The sequence below is a fragment of the Canis lupus genome, chromosome 23 (genome assembly GCF_003254725.2).
Source record: "Canis lupus dingo isolate Sandy chromosome 23, ASM325472v2, whole genome shotgun sequence".
NCBI classification, from domain to species: domain Eukaryota; kingdom Metazoa; phylum Chordata; class Mammalia; order Carnivora; family Canidae; genus Canis; species Canis lupus.
In genome coordinates, this window is record NC_064265.1 from 45317634 (window position 1) to 45342088 (window position 24455).

At 36.8% G+C, this 24455-nt stretch overlaps 1 protein-coding gene across 2 annotated transcripts; it reads left to right on the forward strand.

The window, feature by feature from the left end:
• Nucleotides 1-250: 250 nt before the first annotated feature.
• On the forward strand, nt 251-23443 carry SELENOT (selenoprotein T). 2 transcript variants are annotated; one of them, XM_025436033.3, is made up of 6 exons: nt 251-532; nt 16005-16115; nt 16620-16746; nt 18730-18817; nt 20426-20579; nt 20757-23443. In XM_025436033.3, the coding sequence occupies exons 1-5, from the start codon at nt 396-398 to the stop codon at nt 20548-20550; spliced, it is 588 nt and encodes a 195-aa protein (XP_025291818.1). In that variant the 5' UTR covers nt 251-395; the 3' UTR covers nt 20551-20579; nt 20757-23443. The 2 variants fall into 2 exon arrangements, with proteins under 2 accessions (XP_025291818.1, XP_048955647.1); XM_049099690.1 differs by lacking the exon at nt 251-532 and adding an exon at nt 627-1478.
• The last annotated feature ends 1012 nt before the right edge of the window (nt 23444-24455 follow it).

The window sequence follows — 24455 nt, forward strand, 5'->3', positions numbered from 1 at the left end:
AGGCTGCCCTCCCCCCCCCCCCCCCCGCCCCGGGTCAAGGCTGCGAAACGGGTGCTCCCCAGGGTCGCCGGCTCAGCAGCGCCTGCACTGAGGGAGACTGCAGGGGAAGGCACCCGTCCCACGCCCCGGGGCCGCCTCCCCGCCCCGCCCCGCCCCGCCCCGCCCCTCGCACTCCAGCCCGGGCTCCGCGCCCATCCAAGATGGTGGGTCCGGGCCGCGAGCGAGCGCCGGCCTGCGCAGGCGCATTCCGCGCTCCCCTCCCCGACCTGGGCGGGTCGCGCCTGCGCGCTGCGGGGAGCGGCTCGCGGCTCGCGGCTCGCGGCTCCCGCTCGGCCTCGCGCTGGCTGCGGCGAGTCTCGGTCCTGAGGGCGGCCGACGCGGCTGGCTCGGCGACGATGAGGTATCTGCTCGTTCTGCTGGTGGCGGCGTCGGCGGTGATCCGGAGCGATGCCTCGGCCAACCTGGGCGGCGTGCCTAGCAAAAGATTAAAGATGCAGTACGCCACGGGGCCGCTGCTCAAGTTCCAGATTTGGTGAGTGTGCGTGCCGGGCCCCGCCGCGCCGCGCCGCGCCGCCTCGGCCGCCGTCAGCTACGCGAGGCCCCGGCTCCGCGGCCTAGCGGGCTGGGCCTCCCCGGGCCCGGAACGGCGGCGCCGGCGGCCTTCCGCGGGGTCCGCGCCCGCCCTTCCTTCCTCAGGGCATAACCGTTCGCTTCACTCAGGTTTTTGTTTTTTTTTTTGTTTTTTTGTTTTTTTGTTTTTTCCTTCCTAGAATGGTGGGAGTGCGGAAGGAGGGCACGGGAAGGTTAAATAGTGAAAGGTGAAGACGTGGGGACACTTGTCAGTACGTCAGGCCACGGCCACGGCCACGGCGGCCGCCTGCGGAGGAGCTGGAGCGTGGGCCTCCGGAGCCTGCGCCCGCCCTCGCTGCCCCCCTCGCTGCCCTCCCCCTCCCCCCGAGCGCAGGTTACTTCAGGTCGTTGGAGGAGACCCGCGAGTGACAGGCGCCCTCTCTCCGAGCCTCCCGGGGTGACTGTTGAGGGAGGTGGTGGAGGGGGGGTTCTGACAGCTCCAGGGCTGCTCCTCCGCGTGCAGTTTCCAGAATGTCTTTGAAAAGGAGCCCGAGGGGGAAAAAAAAAAAAAAGAAAGAAAGGAAAGGAAAGGAAAAAGAAAAGAAAAGAAAAGAAAAGAAAAGAAAAAGGAAAAGAAGAGGAGCCTGTTCGGTGTCCCTGCGACAGCTCACTCCCAGGCCTCCCCCACCCCTCCCGGGGGTCGCCTGTCCTGGCGTGGCTGTCTGTCTTCCCGTCTTGCAAATCTCTTGTGCATTCAGAGAAACAGAAAAACAAAACACACACACACACAAAAAAAAACCCCACCTGAAACCAGAAGACACCCAGCAGTGTTTCGACATTGCCCTAGAAGCGATTTTTGTTGTTACCTGGTTAACTGTTAGAACCTGTGCAGTAATGCCTGTAATGAGGTAGGTGGGGCTGCGGGTGGGGTGGGGTGGGGGTTGGTTAGGATTTGAAAGGCAAAACTAAAATTGTAGAAATTAGCATTCTAGGATCCCCCGGTTGGCTCAGCGGGTTTAGCGTCGCTTTCAGCCCGGGGCGTGACCCTGGGATCCTGAGATCGAGTCCCGCCTCGGGCTCCCTGCACGGAGCCTGCTTCTCCCTCTGCCTGTGTCTCTGCCTCTCTCTCTCTCTCTCTGTTTCTTCATGAATAAAGAAGTAAAATCTTAAAAAAAAAAAAAAAAAAGAAATTAGCATCTTGATATCGCAAAAGGCGACTTTTTTTTTTTTTTTTTTAACAGGATAGGATGGTCAGGTTAATGTGTTTTCAGAGCCCTGATACTTTGGGTGGAGTAGTGTGCTAAAGGTTAGATTTTCTACTTACCCGACTATTTTTTTTTCTTATGTTTTAAAGAGTAAGCAAATATTTTAAATTTTAAAAATCAATTGAAACGACCCTTAGAGTCAGAAAGTGGGCTTTATTTTTGCAGTGAAAACTATAAAGATTTTGCAGTTTCTTCCTGATTAAAATAAAAACGACTCCCTGTACTGTTTACTGTGTGGCCAGGATATATCATTTTCATATAATACTGTAAATGGGGATTATGACTTGACCATTCTGATTTTTTCCGTATTTTTTTAAATTAGAAAGTGGCAGTCTTTTTTTTTTTTTTTTAAGATTTTATTTATTTATTCATGAGAGACACACAGAGAGAGAGAGAGAGGCAGAGACATAGGCAGAGGGATCCTGGAACCCAGGATCACACCCTGAGCCTAAGGCAGGCCCTAACCACTGGGCCACCCGGAAGCAGCAGAGTCATTTTTTCGACCTATAATTATTGTTAAGGATTATGATACTTTGGATATAAGTAGTTAAAAGAAGACTGCATTTTCCAAGTTATGTAATTTTTCTGTTTCCTACTTTTGCACCTCTTGATTTCACTTGGGATTTTCCAAAATACTCTTTTACAATTGCTCGTATTTCAATGGTATAGGAACTGAATTCCTGTCATAATAATTTAACAAATGTACCTTCCACTGAGGATATGCATAACTAAGTTTTCCAGATGTGTAAACATATAGGGAAGGGCATTTAGTTCTTCAATTAAACTTTTTAAAAAGTCTTAAGTACTTCAGTTGAATTTGTGATACATAGTTATTGTTTTGTTTTAAGATTTTATATATTTATTCATGAAAGACACACAGAGGCAGAGAGGGAAGCAGGCTCCATGCAGGGTGCCTGACGTGGGACTTGATCCTGGGACTCCAGAATCACACCCTGGGACAAAGGCAGCGCTAAACCGCTGAGCCACCCAGGGATTCCCGATACATAGTTTTTCTTTTCTTTTTTTCCCCTTTAAGTACAAACTTGTCCCAGAAGTCTAATGAGAGTTTTCTTTTGCAGTAACCTAGAGCATATTACATACAAAAGTTCTTCAGTTTTGTTTTGTTGTAATCATAGATGGGAGATAGTTTTATTAGTGTGCGCTCCATATACAGGTAAATTTAGCTTGTTGTTTGTTACTTTTTCCCCCAGAGATTAATCTGAATATAGTAAATTGAATATTGGGTTTCTGGCTTTGGTAGAATCTCTTGGACGTTCATTTGCCAGTTTGGGAAAGAAAAGGAAGCTAAAACAATTGAGGATAAATACGTGAAAATTCTTTTAATTCTGTTTGAAATCTAAGTGCTATACAAAGCAGTTTTTCATTGATTACCATTGTAAGCAAGGAGAGAATTATTTTTACCTTTTCAATCACTTTTGTCCTTTATTATTTTATGAGTGCTCTTTTTAACTGTAGCTCAAAATACCATCCATTAATTGTACTACTTTTATAATTGCTAATACAACGGCAGCAGCACAACACAAATGGAATTAGAGTGTGCAAAATAGCTTAGTATGAACTTTCCTATTCTATACTGATGTGTTTTTTTTTCAATAAATATTCATTCAGTACCTACTTGTGCCAGGGGCTGAAGATACCATGGTGAACAGTGTAGATATGGTCCCCCATGGAGCTTCCAGAAGTGCATGGTATTACTTTATGCTCCTAACTCTTGGTTTATGTCAATTGATGGATATCCTTTCCAAGTTGTGGTTTACCTTTACTTTGTTTATGGTGTTTTTTGAAGCAAAGGATTTTTTTTTATTGTCTTTTCTGGGGTGCTTGGATGACTCAATTTGTTGAGCATCTGGCTCTTGATTTCCAATCAGGTGGTGATTTTAGGGTCCTGGGATCCAGCCCCATGTCAGGCTCCACACACAGTGGGGAGTTGTCTTGAGATTTTCCCTCTCCTTCTGCCGCACAGCCCACTCATGCTCATGCGCACTCTCTGATGAATTAAATTTTTTAATAAAATATATTTTTCAATCTAGCAATGAAATTAGGTGAATTTGATGACATTGATTTCATATCTGGGGGAAAAGCTTAATCCTGCTTATTTGGATGTTTAAACATTGAACATAAAGGAAGTTCTCTAGTCAGTTGAAAATAAAGTTCCCTTGTAGCATTCTCCCTTTTTGTGGTTTTTATGAATAAATGAGTCTTACGTGTAAATGTATTCTGACAGGTACTAGTTGGTATGATGTTTGTATGTGTGTTTTATTTTCCCCACATAGGAGATTTAGCATGTAGTCAAGCCTACAGCATTTAATCAGTTGTAGTTTAAAGAGCTTACTGGCTGCAGCTCTTTACAGTTAATACTTACTGGATATTTAACAAATGATACACTAAGATTAAATAAAAATTTCAAAACATAAGCAGAATACAGCAGAATTTTCCAATTTTTGTTAAGAATCCATTGCTGATATTTTAGGACAACCAACTTCTAAAAGTATTTTTAAGAGGCAAATGAAACACCTACTCTAAGAACAAATTTTTATTTAAATTTGTACAAACTCAGCCTTTGCTTTCAAGGTATGGAGGCAAGAAAATAAAGGCCTATGGCTGATTTGGATGGTGATACTTAGATTAGTAAAAGGCTGAATTGGAGAAAATCTGAGATATTGTGAGTTGTAAAGATAATGTTACTGTAGACATATTTGCATATTCAAATATTTGAGTACCTACTCAGTGCAGGCACTTTGCTTGGTTCTGGGAATTGAATTCAGTTTTCTCAAAGACATCATAGGCAGAAGTGGAAGGCAGTCATTAATTCATAGACAACACATATAAAATTACAATTGGGTTAAGTCCTGTATAGTCAGGGGATTAGGGAGGATTCCTATGAGGAAATCAACTTTGAACTGAGATCTGAAGGATAAGATTTATTGCTAGAGAGCTTTCAAGCTATGGGAATGACACGTTCAGTGGCCTTGTAGTAAAGAGAACATAACTGCTTGAAGAGGCCAAGGCTACTGACCTCAAAGACCAAAGAGAAGGTGGCACAGACCCTGGAAGGTCTGGCAGGCCATATGGAAAGATCAGTTAGCCTCACTGTGGAAAACACATTAGAGGGGACAAAGAAGAGATTTGGGGAAACCATTTAGGGAGACTATTGGGAGTAAAATGTAAAGGGACAGATCTTTAGGAGATAGATTTTGTGTATTTGGTGATGGGTTATATATTTGGGGGGGGAGGAGAGGAGGCATGGAGTAAGAAGTGTCAAACCTAGCTCCTGAGTTCTGGAGTGGTGCTGTTCCATTCATTAGAATGATAAGGGAGACACATTTTGTGGATTTTTTTTTTCTTTTTGGTGATAGGAAAGGGGAGGAATCTTGAATTTTTAGATGATAAAAGGGGAATATCCTACAAAGAGATTTTCATCTCCCCAAAATAGCCATAGTAACTAAAACTAAAATCTTAAATACCAGTTACTGTGTTTCACCAAACCTAAGATATGGATAAAAAGATACATCATTATTTTATATATCACTGAGGGAAAAAAAAAAATACTGCCGTTTATTTATTTATTTATTTATTTATTTATTTATTTATTTAAAGATTTTATGTATTTATTCATGGGAGACACAAAGAGAGAGGCAGGCTCCATGCAGGGAGCCCAATGTGGGACTCGAACCCAGGAATCTGGGATCATGCCCTGAGCAAAAGGCAGGCGCTCAACTGGTGAGCCACCCAGGCATCCCAATACTGCCATTTAAACTGACACATTGAAGCAGTGAAACAAAGGAATAGTAAGTTGATACAGATAGTAGAGTACTAATGGAGTGTTACTAGAGAACAAATAAAGTGCTGGCTGCTATACCTCCCATTATGTTAGATTTTTAAAGTTTCCTGTAATTATGTAGAGCTTAGTCACCATTTTATTTTTTTTTTTATTATTTAAACAAACTACAGTATCTAACTGAATAATGTACACATAATAGTTGTTTCGACTTAATGAACAAAGTACTTTAGTCCAAAGCTTTTAGAGATGGGTAAAAAATATGCATGGTTTTAAAGGTTTTATCTCCTCTAGCAGAAAAATGAAAACATTCTTTCCTTACTATTTGCCATTAAGGTAAGTGGTGGAAATCAAATTGAATGTATCATTTGGAAATACCAAGATAACCTCATAAATTTTGAATAGTCTAGTTACTGGAAACCTGCATTTACTGAACTAACAGTTTCGAAGTCCAGATTCTTATTTGATCTGCCTCTTAATCTTCTGAGTGACTTTCCAGAAATTATTGAATCTCTTTAGCTCTCAACTTGTTCAACCAATATATGACGATGTTGGTTGCATTCCAATTACTTCTAATATTCTGTTTTTCTATTGTATACTCTTAGGAAGCTTCAAGGCAAAAAGCCAAAAGCATACATATATACTTTTCTGTCACCTTTTCTGCTTTCCAAAAAGGGAAATCAAATCATGTTTTCATATACCTTACCTTGATTTGGGGTGCAGCCTAGGATTGGTGAGGAAGAAATCTTACTGTATGGGTTTTAACAAGAACTACTGATGATCAGGTCCTTGTTTTTTATGCCTTTTTCCCCATGCCACTTACTTTCCCCTTTTGTCCAATATTTAGGAAGATAAGAATTAGTTTTTTGCAGGCATGTTTGAAAACCTGTTGTCTGGTGGGAGAGACAGACATCTTAAACAATATTACAGTAAAGCATTCTGTTCAGGGTGTTCTAAAAGAGATCATAATGGAGAGCTTTAAAAACATAGTGGAAAGAAAGATTGTCTATTCAGGGAGAGTGGGAAGGCTTTGAGAGGAGGAAATGAAATTTTTAAGGGTTTGAGGAAACCACCAGGAGATGTAGAAAAATAGCCTTATACATAAGGGAAGATCATATGTAAATGAAGCCTGACTCAGCATAGAGAAGGGGGAGGGACAGGAAATAAAGCTGGAGGAAGATAATCAATTAAAAACTGCTAGCAGAGTGTGAATACTATCATTGAACAAGTTTTATTAATGTATTATTTTTATTGTCTTTAATGCTGTGATGAGAATTTGGTAAATGAACCTTTGAAAACTTTACTCTGAGGCTTTCATCTTTTACAAAAATGAAATTAGCTTTCGGGTTATAAAAATAGTACAGTTTTCTTGTAAAAATAATAAAGAAGTGTAAGGGAGGAAACATTTTTCTTCTATCCTTATATGTTCTCTTGGCTGGTCTGTTAATCAAAATGACGTAAGACCGATGAACAGGAAAAAAAAATTTAATTACATACTTATGAGAGCTCTCTAAAAAATAGGAGAGGCGAGAACAAGTTGGGCAATTGAGGCTTATATCCTGAGCTAAGGAATAAAATAGGGGCCTGGGGCTTCAAAGGGGAGGAGGGTAATTCACAGGACAGTAAGAAGAGCAGATGTTTGGTAAATAGATGTTTGCCTTGCCAAAGAAATCTTTCAGGTTAAGTTACCTCTGATAATAGCTTTCTGTTTGGGCTTATCCCAATTCTTTTAAGTAGTTAAGGGATCAGTAGGTTGTTTTGTTTTGTTTTGTTTTGTTGAGTTTTGTTGAGTCCAGTTGGTCTGGATTGCCTTCAGCTCAAAATAAGCCATATCCCAAAGTGGCATATTTTGGGGCCACGTATTTTACCTTTCCCTCAGAAGTATACATAAGGAAGTTAAAAAAAAAAAAAATCCCTGTATCCCATTTTGCAGAACCTCCTTCAAGACAACTCTACACAAGTGTTATATAATTTTACAGAAATGAGTTCATAGGTGTATGCTTTTTTTTTTTTTTTTTTGAAATTTGCCTTCTATCACTTACCATTCAGTGTCAGTAAGTACACATATGCAGCAGTAGGCATAGTATTACATAAGATGAGTGCTCCTTAATTTAAGTAACTAGTGCCTGTTGGTTAACAGTTTGGTTGATCCTAATTTTTCACAAAATTAACTCTGCCAAGGTGAATATCCTCATATATATTGTATACTTGTCCAATAATTTCCATAAACTAAATCCACAGAAGTAAAGTATTACGATTATGTCAAAGGGTGTCACACTTACAATTTTGACATTGTTAAATGAGTTAATACTCCTACTAGAAGATCTTAGAGAAATAGGTTGAGTTTTTTAAAATTTCTAGTTTATTGCGCTGTAATCATAATATGACATCTGCCATTCCTACTTGGCTTTTTTTTATGACGGTCAATTTTTGGAAGTGTTCTTTGGGCTCTCAGAGGGGTTTCTCCTATTGACAGTAAAACGTGATCTGTGAAATCTGCCTATTAATGATAGTATTCGGATCTTCTGCAGTTTCTGTTTTTTTTACCCATCAATTTTTTTTAAGACCTCAAAAAAAACTATTTATTTTTTGCCTCAAAATACTTTTTGATTCCACGTTTTGGTTTTGAGATTTCTTGTAGTGCCTCCTTACCTCTTACCATTCTTCTGCTTGTAGAATATTTTTGGATGTAGACTCTATTTTGAATCTTTTCTATTTGCTATTTCTGCTCTTTTGTTTTATGACTTTTTTTTTATTAATACCTCAGGCGTTTTGTGTTTTGTTGTTGTTGTTTATCCTCCCTGTTTCTCAAAACTAGAGAAACAGCTTCAGATATGAGTTGATGAACTGTATCCTCTTCAGTAGACTATTACCAGTTTACTCTCTTCATTAGAACATTGCTACCACCGAAAGACATAGATTTTTGTCTGTTTTGCTTTCTCTTGATCTAGGTTCTCTCTCTTTTGAATGTCATCAATCCGTATTTATGGAAAAAGTGAGTACAACCTGTTGTAGTCCACTGTGGTTGTCTCTGAAATAACGTAACTGCCCTCCCTGCCCGCTCTGTATATTCCTAACTGGAGTATAGATAGATATCACCTAATACTGTTCATTTCTGGTAGGTTTTTACCTGGTTGGCCTCTGTTCCAGTTTGGTAGCTATTAGGCATAGAATGTAATACATGTAGAACTTCAGGTTTGAACATAACTCTTACCAGTCACACTCTTGGCCTGGCCTCCATGCCTTTACCAGAATTCATTGTGCTACTGCCAGTTCTCTTTCTGCTGCTGTGGTATCTGACATGCCCTTACTTCTTCTTACTCTGCTATCCTGTTGGTGATTTTCTTTCTAAGATTCCTGCCTTTATTCTAATGTCATGTGGAATGAGTCTACAACCAATAGGCAGGTAAATATACAGGTCAAATAGGAAAGCAGTAAAGCAGCCCAGAGACTTCTTTAGTTTAGCCATTAAACCATCATAGAGCACAATGTATTTTCTTATCTGTCTCTTTAATAACTTATAAAAATCCACTGAGGGTGAGTTCTGTGGCCCATGAATCATACCTCTAATTAAAAAATGTATTGAAAAGAATAAAAGCTTGGCATCGTATGTGAAGTATTTTAGGATGAAACAAAGGAATTCTACAGAATGACTTGTCACCATTTACTGAATGCTTTAATCAAGTCATCTTTATTGAGTAACTGCATACCTTATAAATCTGTTAATATTCTGTTTTCCAGAATAAACAGGTAAAATTCCTCCCCAGGAAAAGCTGAGGAACTAAGCACTTTATAAATTCTTGTGGAATAGTCTTCAGCAAAAGAGTTTGTGAAATGTTATGCCAAAGGTATGGAGAAATTAGAAGCTAGTGACCTCAAGAATAAGACAAAAGAATGAAGGGAATAAAAACAGATTATTAATCATATTTTAGCTCTGTCATATCTTTGGAATAAACTCATTAAAGAAGCTAAGAATCTTAGAAGCCACTTTATGCATATTTTGTGTATATGTTTGTACTGTGGTGGCCACTGTGGTGTTTCAAGAGATAGCTGGAAGGGAAATAATCTGATTTCATATAATACTGTTCCTTTATGTGATAAACTGATACCTCTTTAGTGTTGCTTTTGCAGCTTCCTAAAAAAACTGAGCAAGTTCTGGGCCACATTTTGGTTTTCAAAGTGTATAAGCACTCCTGTTTGCAATTTTTAAAAACATCAGTTTAGTCTATTTTTCACTCCCTGAATACCTTGTTTCTTGTGTGGTTTATAGAACACCTTGCAGATTTCATTCCTTAAGGCACTTAGAGTAGGTGATATACCAGACAGATATTTATTATTATAGTATTTCATCTATTAAACAGAACAAGGAGAAGTAAAGATTATATCTAAAAACACAGCTTTCAGTGATCAGTGAGCTGTTGGACCAAGTAGTGCTGTAGATAATTAGCACAGTATTTACAAAATGTCTTCCTATTTTTCTTGGTATAGTGTGGGATAAGTATTAGTTGAGATTCTTGAGATGCAAGTAGCAGAAACCTTTTTGAACTGGTTTGAACAATACATTTGGAAATAAATTTTTAAATTATTATAAGAATTGTCTTAGAACCCAAAGGCAGAGAGAGATGCAGCAGGGCTTCAGAGAGAGGAACTAAAATAGAAAGCCAGAAAGTCAGAGGAGTCACCATTCGCTCTTCCCTGGTTTACATCTGTACTTTTTTCACAGTAAAAGGTACTTTATTTTTGTTTCTCTGAAGATTCACTTCTCAGTCTTTTGAAAGATTAAATATATTAAGTGTTCATGTTTGTGGAGATAGTCACTTTTTAAAATCCCATTTCTTCGCTTTTAGAGAGGGAACTGGAGCCTTACTATGACAGGTTTGCATTATTCTGGAATGTCAGCAATGGCAAGGAGTTGGTTTCATTATGTAAAGAGGATCCAATCCTGTGTATGTGGGTGAGGACAGTTGGAGAGAGGAGGTTATTGTAAATAAAGGAGAAGGTGAATTCAAGAGGTGCTAAAAATAGGAATAAATCGTAAGTTATTTCAGGAGTATCTGAAATTTTGTTTTTGTTTTTGTAAGATGTGAGAGACTGGGGTTTGTGATGGGCTTAGGTTTGATATAAATAAGCATTTGACTACAATTAGGAGCAGACATAATATAGAAAGGGGAAAAGTGGAGTAGTTGGCATCATGAATCGGCACTGAAAATATGATGGACTTTAAAAAGTACAGACTCTATTTGAAATAGCACAGGCAAGGCATTTTGTTTATTAAATTTCCTTTCACATAGATCATCTAATTTGTATGCAAGTTTTTTCTTTTAGAAAAGTACAGTGAAAAATATTTTAAATTGAGCAGTTGCAAAAGTTGACTCCATAGAGTAAGATATTTCTCTTATTTCTAACCCTAATCAGGACAACATTAAGATTGCAAAGTTTAAATCTACTTCTTAAGGACCTTTGGTTCTACCTACGACAGGAGGAAGAGGCAGCTACTGCAGCATGTTTTTAGCATGTTCCCATATTTAGTTCTTGGAGGTATATTGGACGTCATAGTTTTACTCACGGACCCAGAAAGAATGAGTTTAAGTTGAAAGGGCTGGGTGTGGTAGTAGATAGTGGAATGATGTATGCCTTTAATTTAACATTTTGTCCACCTCAATAAGCAGTAGGTATATTTTGTTTTGGAAAACACCTGTCAGCAGTAGAGATTGCTGTTTTAAAACAGGAAAATTGATTTTGGGAAAACAGTTATATAGGGGGAAAAGTTCCCTAGGTTTTCCTCACAATTCTGGAAGCAATGATAGGAAGGAAAGTTCCTATCATTTGGTTTTGTTTTTTATTGAGGTATAATTGACACATTAGTTTCAGTTGTGCAGCATAAAGATTCGATATTTGTGTATTGCAAAATGATTACTACCATAAGTCCAGTTAACAGCAATCACCATACAGTTAAAAAAAATTTTTTCTTGTGATGAGAACTTTTTTTTTTTAAGATTTTATTTATTCATGAGAGGCAGAGAGAGACGCAGAGGGAGAAGCAGGCTTCTTGCTGGGAGCCCCATGTGGGACTCAATTCCAGAATTCGAGGATCATGACCTAAGCCAAAGGCAGACGCTCAACCACTGAGCCACCCAGGCGTCCCCTGATGAGAACCTTTAAAATCCACTCTGCTGGGTACTTTCAAATATGCTGTATACTATTATTAACTATAGTCACTGTGCTGTACATTACATCTTCCAGACTTACACGTTTTTTATAACCAGAAATTTGAAAAAAGGTACAATTTTAAAGTCCTTTTTGAATTTCAAGATTATGGGCTGATTCCTTTTGGAATTTGATCTGAAGGTCTGATCCCACACTGAAGACTTGGGACTGGAAGAACGGAGGGTAGAGCTAGGCTTCCGGGCACAGCAGCCAGAAGAGTAGGTGACTAGGAGGAGTCTGGCCAGAAGTGTTGTCTGCACGTAGATACATACACCTCTAGCTAGGCCTCTTGGACTTCCCTTGGCAAGAGACTAGAACTCCCAGAGCAAACATGAGGGACTTCTTGGGGCCCACAGGTTTTTAGCTCTCCCAGAGGAAGAATCTCTATGTCTTTATCACAGAAGAACCTTTGAGATCTCTGCCATCAAGAGGTCAACCGTATGGAAACTTGTTTGTGGCATTTGGGCCAAAGGGAACCTATTTCCTGGACAAAGGGAAGAATAGCTCTTGCAACATCCAGCTCTTCTGCTGGAGTCTAGTGGAAAGAGCTAGAATCTCAAATCACAAGGTCTGTGTTCTAGTCTCTCAGCCCTAAGAACAGGGACCATACCTGTGTCACTCATCATTACAAACCCAGCGTCTAATAATACTGCTTGACATGTAATAGGCATTCAGTGAGTATTTGAATGAGTGAATTAATAGTAAATTTTCAGCTTTCTTAACTTTGTCTCTGATCCTCAGAGTGTTTGAGTAAAAGTTAGAGGATATCATTTTAGATAATTAACTCCGTTGTAAACACAGAGTTAATACAAATTTGAAGGCACTGAAATCAGGTGCCATTTCTTGGTTTCAAGGTGGTTAGGCATATAGGTGAGCTAGGTTATTTTCGTAATATCCTCAAAACAAAAGCAGCATTAAAATTTTTTTATAGAGAAAGCAATTGTGACAAAATACTACAATTTGGTGACTAATAACAATAATAAAATATTACATAAGGTGAATGTTTAGTGAACATAAAGTATGTGGAGATTCCTAAGTTCTTTTAAGTGTTTAGCTGTAGACCCTTTGCAAAAATTTCATACTTTTTAGGGACTTAATCTCTTGTGAAATTTTTATTCTAAATGTAAAGGAAATACTAATTGTAAAGAAGATTTGTGACTTTTTTTCCCTGAAAAGTGAGTTTTCTTAAATTGAGATCTACTGATATTTGGACTGTTGTATCCTGTCAGACATAAACCTGATGGTATGTTTTTCCTTGACAGTGTGATGGACAAAGTTGGCACCTTAGGTTTTACATTACTGTTAATTACTGATTCTGCTTCCTCTGTACTTTCATTGGTTTATGTGTCCCTTCACTTAATGTAGTTATGTGCTTAACAACCTTACCTTTGTAAGCTCTTCTGTTGATTTTGTGGTACCACCTCCTTTTTTTCCCTCAGTTACTGATTGACAAATAGAAATTATGTATATTTAAGGTGATGATATGTATTGTGAAATGATTACCACAGTAAGGTTAGTTAATACATTCATCACCTCATACAATTACTTTTTATTGAGTGAGAACATTTAATATTTATTCTCTTAACAACTTTCAAGTATGTAATATAGTATTGTTAACTATAGCCATTGGCTGTAAATTAGAGCCCTAGAGGGACGTCTGGGTGGCTCAGGGGTTGAGCCTCTGCCTTTGACTCAGGGCATGATCCTGGGGTTCTGGGATTGAGTCCCACATCAGGCTCCCTGCGAGGAGCCTGCTTCTCCCTCTGCCTATGTCTCTGCCTTCTCTGTATCTCTCATGGATAAATAAATAAAATCCTAAAAAAAAAAAAATTAGAGCCCTAGAATTTGTTTTACAACTGGAGGTTTGTATCCTTTGACCAACATCTCCACATTTTGCCTGTTCCACAGCCCCTTGCAATCACCAGTCTACTCCATGTCTCTGAGCTTGGCTTTTTTAGATTCTATGTAAAATGAGATTATACAATTTGTGTTTCTCTATCTGACTGATTTCACTTAGCATAATGCTTTCAAGTTTCATCATATTGTTGCAAATGGTAGATTATTTTTTTCTGAATAACATCCCCTTGTGTATTTATGCCACATTTTCTTTATTCATCTGTCAGACATTTAAGTTGTTTCCATGTCTTGGCTATTTTAAGTAATGCTAAAATGAATATGGGGGGTGCAGATACCTTTTAAAGATAGTGATTTCATTTCCTTTAGGTATATACCTAGAAGTGGGATTGCTAGATTATTTGGTAGTTCTATGTTTAATTTTCTGAGGAACTTTCACAATGTTTCCATGGGGAAAACTGTAAATTTAAAAAAATTCACAGTCCTACTGACAATGCACGAGGATTCCCTTTTTCTCTGCATCCTTGCCAACGCTTATCTGTCTTTTGATGATAGGCATCCTGACAGGTATAGGGATATATATCTTTCTGTGATTTTGATTTGCATTTCCCTGTTGATTAGTATGTGGAGCACCTTTTCATGTATCTGTTGGCCATTTTTATGTCATCTTTGGACAAGTGTCTATTCAGGTCCGTTTGCCCATTTTTAATCAGATTATTGACTTTTGGCTATTGAGTTATAGGAGTTCCTTAATTCATTTTGGTTTTAACCGCTTTTATCAGATAGCTAATTTGCAAATATTTTCTCTCGATCTGTAGGTTGTCTGTTCTTTTTGTTGATGGTTTCCTTTACGTGTAGAAGCTTTTTAATTTGATGTAGTTCCACTTGTTATTTTGCTTTTGACACCTTTGCTTTTAGGGTCAAATCCACAAAATCATTGCCAAGACCAGTGTCAAGGTGCTTACCCCCACTGTGTTTTCTTCTAGGAGGTCTATGGTTTCAGGTCTTATGTTCAAGTCTTTCATCCATTTTGTGTTGATTTTTGTGTATAATGGGAGATAGTTGGTTCGTTTTCATTCTTTTCAAGTTGCTGACAGTTTTCCCAGCACCATTTGTTGAAGAGTCCATTCTTTTTTCAACCTTGGCTCCTTTGTGTGAATTAATTGACCATATTTGTGTAGGTTTATCTCTGGGCTCTTGATTCTGTCGCATTGATCTATGGAACTGTTTTTGTGCTACTGCCCTACAATATTGATTACTATAGCTTTGTAATACAGTTTGAAATAAGGAAGCTTGGTGCCTCCAGCTTTGTTCTTTCTTCTCAAGGTTGCTTTGGTTCTTGTGTAGTTCCATACAAATTTTAGGATTGTTTGTTCTGTTTCTATGAAAAATGTCTTTGGAATTTTGATAGGGATTGCACTGAATCTGTAAATTGCTTTTGGTAGTGTGGACATCTTAACAATATAAATTCTGATCCATGAACACAAGATACCTTTCCAGTTATTTGTGTCAATTTTTTTCATCCAGTATCTTAAAAGTTTTCAGTGTATCCTCCCCCTATATCTGCACTCTGGTGGCCTTTTCCTCCTTTTTTTTTTTTTTTTTTTTTTTTTTTTTTTTTTTTTTTGCTGGGGAAACATACCCCTACAGTGTAGTTGTTTAGATATTTTAATGGGAGATATTCGATACTATTGACTTAATTTCTGGAATAATGTTATGGATTGCTGTCATGCTGGTGAAATTATCTTCCCAATCCTTGTTTTTCTTTGCAAAGTAGAAGCAAATTTTAGAGTCAGAAGGGATTTAAGAGTTCTTTAAGTTCCTTTTATTGTGATTGAGAAGGCATGTGTTTGCCTAATTTGGGGCAGAGTTGGAATAAGAACCAGAATTTCAGGTCTCATGCCTTGGTATTTTATAAGCTTTCTTTGCTCTAGTTTTGAAAGTCCCTATTTCAGAAGAGCTGTTTTCATTTCAGTATTTATACTAGATACCCCCTCAAAAAGCAAGTTGATTTGAGAGCTCAAAATATGCTGACATACATGAATAGGTATTTGCTGCTGCCCAACAATGACCCAAATCTACGAAGTTTAATGTCCTAATAGATGGATATACATGGCGGGGAGGTAATTTATGTAAAATTTGTGAAGAAACCTCCATGTTGCTGTTATCCAGCATCAGTCATTATTACTTTGTCACTGTTTGTGAGAAACACTTTTTTAATCTTGGCAATTTTTATATTTTATCTAAATGCAAAATAAGTAGAAGCATATTCTAAGTTGCTTAACAGAAGCACTTTGATTTTTCTGCAGTGTTTCCTGAGGTTATAGGCGGGTGTTTGAGGAGTACATGCGGGTTATAAGCCAGCGGTACCCAGACATCCGCATTGAAGGAGAAAATTACCTCCCTCAACCCATATATAGGTAAGTGAATTTCAGTAACTTAAAATGAATTTTTAAAGTGAATTTTTTTCACTTTTGTGAGTAAACTTTTGTGGATTGTTTCAATTAACTCTTCTTGGTTATTGTAATTTCTTAGTTGTAAAAAAGAGAACACTGTCTTATAAGTAGCAAGTTGATTTGATCCAAATAAGGAAGAATTTTTCTGTAAGAAGGAAAAGAGGAGGATTATTTCAGAGATGGCAACCTTAATTTTTATACAAAGTCAATGGTATAAAATCCTGTACTGTTAAAATAATAGTATTTTTAAAGGTTAATGCTATATAGTTTTACAAGTTATTTTTATTAATTTAAAAGATATTAAACATTTTTGTTTTAAAACTCCACAATAAACTTTAGTTACTATCTTTTTTACTACTTGTAATTAGTAACTTTTAGATTTGGTGTCTAGAAAATGTCTGTACACTTATACTTGAATTATGAAGTTTTGAATTTGAGAAATTGATGAATTTTTTTTTCTTTCAATAGACACATAGCATCTTTCCTGTCAGTCTTCAAACTAGTATTAATAGGCTTAATAATTGTTGGCAAGGATCCTTTTGCTTTCTTTGGCATGCAAGCTCCTAGCATCTGGCAGTGGGGCCAAGAAAATAAGGTACGTAACATAATAGTTTTCATAGTTGTAGATTTTTAGGTTGTCAGTGAAAATATTTTAATGGATTGTTTGGTTTTTTTAAGTATCTGTTGCTGATTCATCTGTTCACTTGTATTATTTTGGCTTTAACCACTTTTTAATCTTTGGATAAGGGACTTAGCCTTTCTTGGCCTTAGTCTTTTTTTGTATTTTTTTTTTCCTTGACCTTAGTTTTTATAATTATGTATTAAGAAAGATTAGGTCTTTTTACTATTTGAAAGATAGGGAGGTGTGACTTTAGAAGAAACTGGGCACAAAATAATTCTAATACTTGATATTGATTATGTAGATTAGGTCAAATCATATCCAACAGAACATCATATACACATAATGTAGGCCTTTTATACTAATAAGGGGTATTAATGGTTTTGTTCACATTAAAAACGGCATTTCCATGGATTTGTTCTTTTTTTTTTTCATGGATTTGTTCTTAAAATTTGGTTTTAATGGCTTCTGACTCTTCTGTTTTAAATATATGTAAATATATATATGAATATATATCTAATATTCTATATTAGATTTCATTTGTTTTACTTGAAGTCGTCTTTTCTGGAAGGTCTTTCTGCTGTGAGGAATGGGACTAATTTTATTTCTCTCTTAGAGGAGATTGCTTAAGTTTCCTTCTAAAAAGTGTTCTGTTTTGGAGTTCTCTGGGCTTGTTTTTTAGGTCTAGGCTGAAACTACCTTTAGTGGACTCCTACATATCTTTGCTTCTTTTCCTTAGGGAACGACTTATTTCCAGTAATAGGCAAGGCTCCTTAACATAAACATCCTCAGGTGCTACCCCTTATTGAACTGTGTCTCCATTATTAATAAGATTGATTTGCATAAGATTAAGAATTGGAAGTTAAGTACTCTAATGTTTTGAGTTACATTTATTCTGTTGATTCCAACTTCAGTGCATTTTACTTCTGAAGACCTATAATGTTGTTAATCTGCTGTGGAAGAGGAGCTATAGCTTTTATGTGTACCCTTGTGTATCGTTTTCATGAAAATAAACTTACTGTTCCCAAATGCAAGAGTAACCTCTATGAAATCAAAGCCCACCTAGCTGGGAGGAGAGCCCTTTCTCATTTGCTGTGAGCATTTTTATTTACTTTTTTGAAATAATTTGCTATACATTGACACCCTCACTTCATCCTGTTTTTTTAGTCAGGTGATTTTGTTAAATTTTGTTCCTTTCTGTCCACCAAGGAACTTCTGGTCTCTCTTGAAAGGATATGGATTTGCCCTCCAAAGAGGGGGAGCGAATGTAATTTAATATACTAGTGCTATCTAATTGACTTTTTTATTTGACTTAAAATGATTTGTTTGGAACATGAATGGGTTGTATTGAATACATGAAGTTGCTGATTATTGCATCACTAGTCTCTTGTGAATTCATACCTTATATAAATGGTGAAATAAACCCTTCTTATGCTGGTAATTTTTTGTTTAACTTATTAAGGCTGTTACGAAATCTAGAGATTCTGTCTCTACGTTACAAATATCTATTCTTCATTGTGTATAAAGCTGTGAATTAATGTTGTAGTTTCCTTGTTCCATGTATGTTATTGGAACATCTAGAATAGCAATAATAGTCTATGTAGAAACTTTTTTAAGATTTTGTTTATTTTAGGGTGATAGAGTGAGCAGGCAGAGGGGGAGGAAGAGGGAGGGGAAAGAATCTCAAACAGATTCTGCACTGAGCACAGAGCCTGACATGGGGCTTGATACCACAACCCCAAGATCATGACCTGAGCCAAAACCGAAAGTCAGACACTTAACTTGAGTCACCCAGGCACTCCTGCCCCTGTATAGAAACTTAAAGTAGATTGAAAAACAGCCATTACCAACTAAAAATGAGACTCTATATTTAAAATATTACTTTTGTGTCTGTCTTCAGTTGTAATGTTTGCCTTTAAAATAACTTTGCCTGCTGTATTTAATTACATTTTCTTTTAGGTCTATGCATGTATGATGGTTTTCTTCTTGAGCAACATGATTGAGAACCAGTGTATGTCAACAGGTGCATTTGAGATAACTTTGAATGGTGGGTTCTTTTTTTTTGAATGGTGGGTTCCGAATAGTTTGCATTCTTTAACACATTTTAAATGATTTATAACAACCATTGGGCTTTTCTATTTTTCATAATATGCAAAATTAGCACTTTATATGGTCCTCACCTCACCTAGCTTGAGAATTATATCCATATGATGACCCTTGAATCATCATAGAGACCTCTAGATCTCTCTTCGAGGTGCTACCCCCAGGAATCTTTTTTAGAGTGAGAGGGTTTAATATTTTAAGATTTTATTCATTTATTTGAGAGAGAGAGTATGAGCAGAGGGAGAGGGAATATACCCAGGAATCTTAAACTACTTCCAAGCAATTGATTATCTCCGCTTCCTACAATTCTTATGTACTCCAATTTGCTCCTTCCCTGGCATTGCTCATTTATTTATAATGGCACATTATCATTCTGTCCAGTTGCCCATGTCAGAAAGCTAGGATAACCTCAGTTTCTCCCTTACTCTCCATATCTAATGGATTACCAAGTATGATTCTTAATTCTACCTTCTACATTTCTCAAAATTCTACTTCTATTTTTTGTTAACATGACTACCCTAGTCCAAGTCAAAATGATTTTGTTACCCTCCAATACAGTCTCTAAACTAGAGGTGGTCAGATAATGGCCTATGAGCAACAGTAGTTTTAAATTTTTTAATGGTTACCAAAAAATCAAAAGACTATTTTATGGCACATGGAAATTATATGAAGTTCAGATTTTAGCATTTAAACCTAAAGTTTTGAATTTCATCAATGAAAAATCTGTGGAAATTTATTTCTCTGGTCATGCAAGTACCTGCGTGATATCTTTGATTTTTGCTTCTTGAGTCTCAAAGCCTAAAATATTTATTATCTGGCTTCTTACCAGCTCAAACAGTAGAGTGAATTTCTTTTTTTTTTTAAATAAATACATAAATTTCATCTCATTGCTTCACTGCCTCAAGTTTATTAAGTGGTTTTACTTCATCCTCAAGGTAAAGACCAGAACATTTAACACACTCAAAAGTCCCTGCTTGATGTAGCCATTGGATTGTTGAGCCATGGCCATGTGGACCCTATGTCCAGCTGCCTTTTTTTTAAATAAAATTTTATTTATTACATATTGCTTGTGGTTTCTTTCAGACTACAATTAGAGTTGAGTAGCTGTGATAGACTGTATGTCTTCCTAAGGCTGAAAATGCTTACTGTCTGGCACTTTATAGTTCATTGACCCTAATCTAATCTTCACTCGCCTCTCCAGACTTCCTTGTTACCCCTCTTCTCCTGTATTTCAGCTCTTCTAATGATAATATTTTTCAATTTTAATGGTACCTCTCAATTTTAATAATAATAAGTGCAAAGGCTCCTTTCTAACCTCTTCCATGTCCCTCAGCATCTTCTAGTTTTAATTCTTAGTACACAATTGTGATCTGTAGCTATTTCTTTGGTACGTTTTGTCTTTCCCCTACTGGAGTATAAACTCCATAACGGCAAGAAAGGTAAGTCTCTGTATTCCCAGCTGTATCAATAGACAATAAATATTTGTGGAATGAACATGTATTATAGACTTATCTTTAATTTTAAGGAGTGGTGCTATTTATTTTTATTATAGATGTGCCTGTGTGGTCTAAGCTGGAATCTGGTCACCTCCCATCCATGCAACAGCTCGTTCAAATTCTTGACAATGAAATGAAGCTCAATGTGCATATGGATTCAATCCCACATCATCGATCATAGCCCCACCTATCAGCACTGAAAACTCTTTTGTAAGTAGTTTAAAAATACAATAACTATTTACAGGTATCATTCTCATCACAGATCAACAAGATACTAGGTATCCCATATATTATCACTTGAGTTCCCAACTTAATATTTAATAGATGGATGTTTTCTTTATTAAAATGAGTGAATTTTGAAATAAAATATTCTTTTTTCTCTTTCAGACATTAAGGGATTTTTTGCAAGAGCAGCGTGACTGACATTATGAAGGCCTGTACTGAAGACAGCAAGCTGTTAGTACAGACCAGATGCTTTCTTGGCAGGCTCGTTGTACCTCTTGGAAAACCTCAATGCAAGACAGTTTTTCAGTGCTGGCACATTTTGGAATTCTGCACATTCGTGGAGTGCAATAATACTGTATAGCTTTTTTTTTCTTCCCCACATCCATTCAGTTAACAGTTTTTAAGAAAAATGTAGACATTACTACTTGTACCTTTTTTTTTTTCCTTAGTCATATTTGGAAAAGTAGAAAATTGAGTTATAATTTGACTTTCTTTTCAAAGATGCCTGTTAAATCTGTTGTGATTTTATATGAATTTTCCTTTTTTTATAGTTTAAAATCAATCTTTTTGGGAACACAGCTGAAGTTCCCACATACTCTAAGAGTTTATCAGGCATCTTTAATTTGGTCATGTCCAATTTCTATAGTTTTCAAAATACTGCAGATTGTGAACAGTGCATTATATGAGATTATGGGGGGAAATCCTATATCCAGAGTACTCTACCAATTTGTGTGTATGTGCGTGTGTGCGTGTGTGATTACCAGAGAATTACTAAAAGACCAACTGCTTTTTAAATACTGTTATGTAGTTCAAGTGTCTTGCCTTGACCAATCTAATGAGTTGATTAACTGGGCCTTTATACTTAACTCAATAAAAAACTAAGCAGATGTAAGTTAAAAAGTTTGAATTTATTGCCCAGCGTACCTATTAACATATTTAAAAGTTGTCTTCCTCAATTTTTTTGAATTCCAGATAATTTCATAAGGAATATACTTTAGTTTGACATGCAAATAATCATTTACCATTTTAGGATAATTGAAATTCAGTTGAAAGTTCAGTTAAACCTCTTTACACTTCATTTTAGGTGAATGGAGACTATTTGTCTAATAATTTAACTTAACATCATATATCAGAATTTTATTATATTTAAGGAACAAAATCAAAAAGTTTTTTATTCAGTGAATTTAATATCTTTCCAGAGTTCTATAATGATAGTTTTTTTTAAACAAAACCTTAAACTGCTGGACTATAAGGGTAATTTAGCAGAAATAGGATCATAATGTAGAAAAATAGTCAAGTATCAACTTAACATATTTTAGATTCCATATGGGAATAGACGTGTAGGTCTAGATTTGTTACTAGAAATAAAGGGATTTGAGGAAAAATTATGAGACCATTCAACATTTGGTCTTCCAGACACTTAGCACAACCCCTTATACTTCACTTATCACTGAATATTTGTTGAATTGATGTTTGGTAATCATGATTTTATAGCCCCAAGGTAGAACATGCTGTAGTAGTCTCTAGCTAACAGGAAATTAGTCTGATGATTCACTGCAGAAAATTGATTAAATGACTTCTTTTAATCAAGACTGCACAACTGTTAACCTAAGTTGATACAGTGGCAAGTGTCCATAGAGGTTATGTTGGAACTTCTTGAAGGTTATTATTCATGTGTAATATTTTATGTTTGATTAGCCTTGCTTAAAGGCTAGTCAGGCTTAAAGCCTCATTACTTTTCATTTGTAGCAGCCCAAATGTCTGTCTTCTGCAAGTTGAACACAGAGCTCAGTGTTAGTGTAGGGCCTTTCTTTAGTTGATGGCCATTCCAATAGTGATAAATTAACCTTTGGGCATTTAGAACTTCCAAACTCGAGCCTTGGATATTCCTATGTATCTGACAGGTTAGCCCTCAAAAGCATAAGATTATATTCTAACTTTTTTCATGTTTGTCTTGGGTGAATAACATGTCTTTTGGAGAATAGCTTTAAGTGGCTTAGACACTGATAAAACTCAGTGTGTTATTTTTTGTACACTCATGTCAATATTTTATCTTTAACCATATTTAAATCTAGGATTTAATAGAGTCTACTGGAAGAATTAGTGGAAAGCGTAAATATAAAAACCAATAAGGAAAAGGGGAAAGTTAAAAAAACTATTTAGTAGAAAATGAAACTATTTATAACTAATTTTATTATATTTCTAACATTTCAGAATTTATTAGTTGCTTACAAATTGATGTGGCTGTGTAGTTTATAAATGTTTATGTATTATATTTAATTAGGAGACCGTAGAACATTACAACAGATTGGCTAATGTTACTGTTTTTGTTTTTGTTTTTTTTTTAAACCAGAGTTGCTGTTGTGGAAGAAATTACTTGTTAGATTAATAAAAGAATGTTGGCAAAACATGGTTTTATACCTCAGAATCCAGATGTGCAAGACAAAATATGCTTTCAGATTATGAATACATTTTTTTTAAGGTATTAACATTAATGACAGCAGTTGGTTAGCCTTTTACCATTATCAAAATACAACAGGATTCCAATGATTATTCTTTCTTATTTTGAGTGTTGTTACTTTGGGACCTTGATTGGTTGGCATTTTATCATTGTCATAATTTTAAATAATTCAGATTTTAAAACCAGCCTGCAGAATTTTTAAGCATGATTTGATGATATTCAATACTAAGTAAGGCTTTAAAAACAAATTCTTGAGAGAAATGTGAGGGATTGTAAAGTTTAGGGGCTTACTAACATAGCATTGTGAAAATAAACTTATATTAAGCTGATGTAAAAGGAACCCCTCTTTTGTGAAATTAAATCTGTGCTAGAGCACTTCACGTGATAACTGTATTTAGGAAATTTTATTTGTAAAAGTCGTTGGTATCAAATAGTATGTTCGCTTTCTAATTACTTCTTAACCAGTGCTAACACATCCCCTCGCCTTCTCAATCTGGCACTCAAGCCTTATTGCTCTTGGACCTTACACTACTTCTCAAGCCTTATGGTCCTCTTGGTGTTGCCGAACTAACAACAGCTCTGGTGTAATTCTGTGCTTGTTTGGAGCAGGGAGCAGCAGTTTACATAATTGTCTGTCCCCAACCTCCAGAATTCCTGAGAAAGTAATACTGACATTCCCAAATCTAGAGAAAAAATAGGAGGAACTTCCCTCTCGACTACATAGAGACAGCAATTTCAGAAGAGAAAACAAAGCTCGGATTTTTTTTTAAAGATTTTATTTATTCATATGAGACAGAAAAAGGAGCAGAAACATAAGCAGAGGGAGAATCACGCTCCCTTAGGAGCCTGATACAGTACTCATCCCGGGATCATGACCTGAACCAAAGGCAGACACTCAGAGTGATCCAGGTGTCCCAAAGCTCAGATATTTTTTAATAATTCAGGTGAGCCTTTTCCTTCACAGACCTTGGCTCTTTTTTCTTAGGCTTCGGAAAAGCCAATAGAGACTCCTATCCAAACTGTATCTTGAAGAAAAATATAAACTGGTCTCAGAGTGGGAAGAGTGATAAGTCACCTACTCTCTATCAAAGCTTATGGAATGTCTTCTGTTGCCTATGTAAGCTTAAGCAAAATAAAAAGAAACATGATAACTACATAAACATCTGCAGCATCAGTTTTAAAACTTTCATGTGCCTAAGAATCATTGGGTCAGATTCCATAGAAATTGTGATTCAGTGGTGTGAGAGGGGATCAAATAATTTGCATTTCAAACAAGCTTCCCCAGTAATACTAGGGCTGTCAAGTCTGTGGTCCATACTGAGAATCACTGTACCTAGAGCAGAATGCAAAAGGCTTAATAACTCATCCCAAGAGAAAATGTAACTCATGGAAAGGAAGAA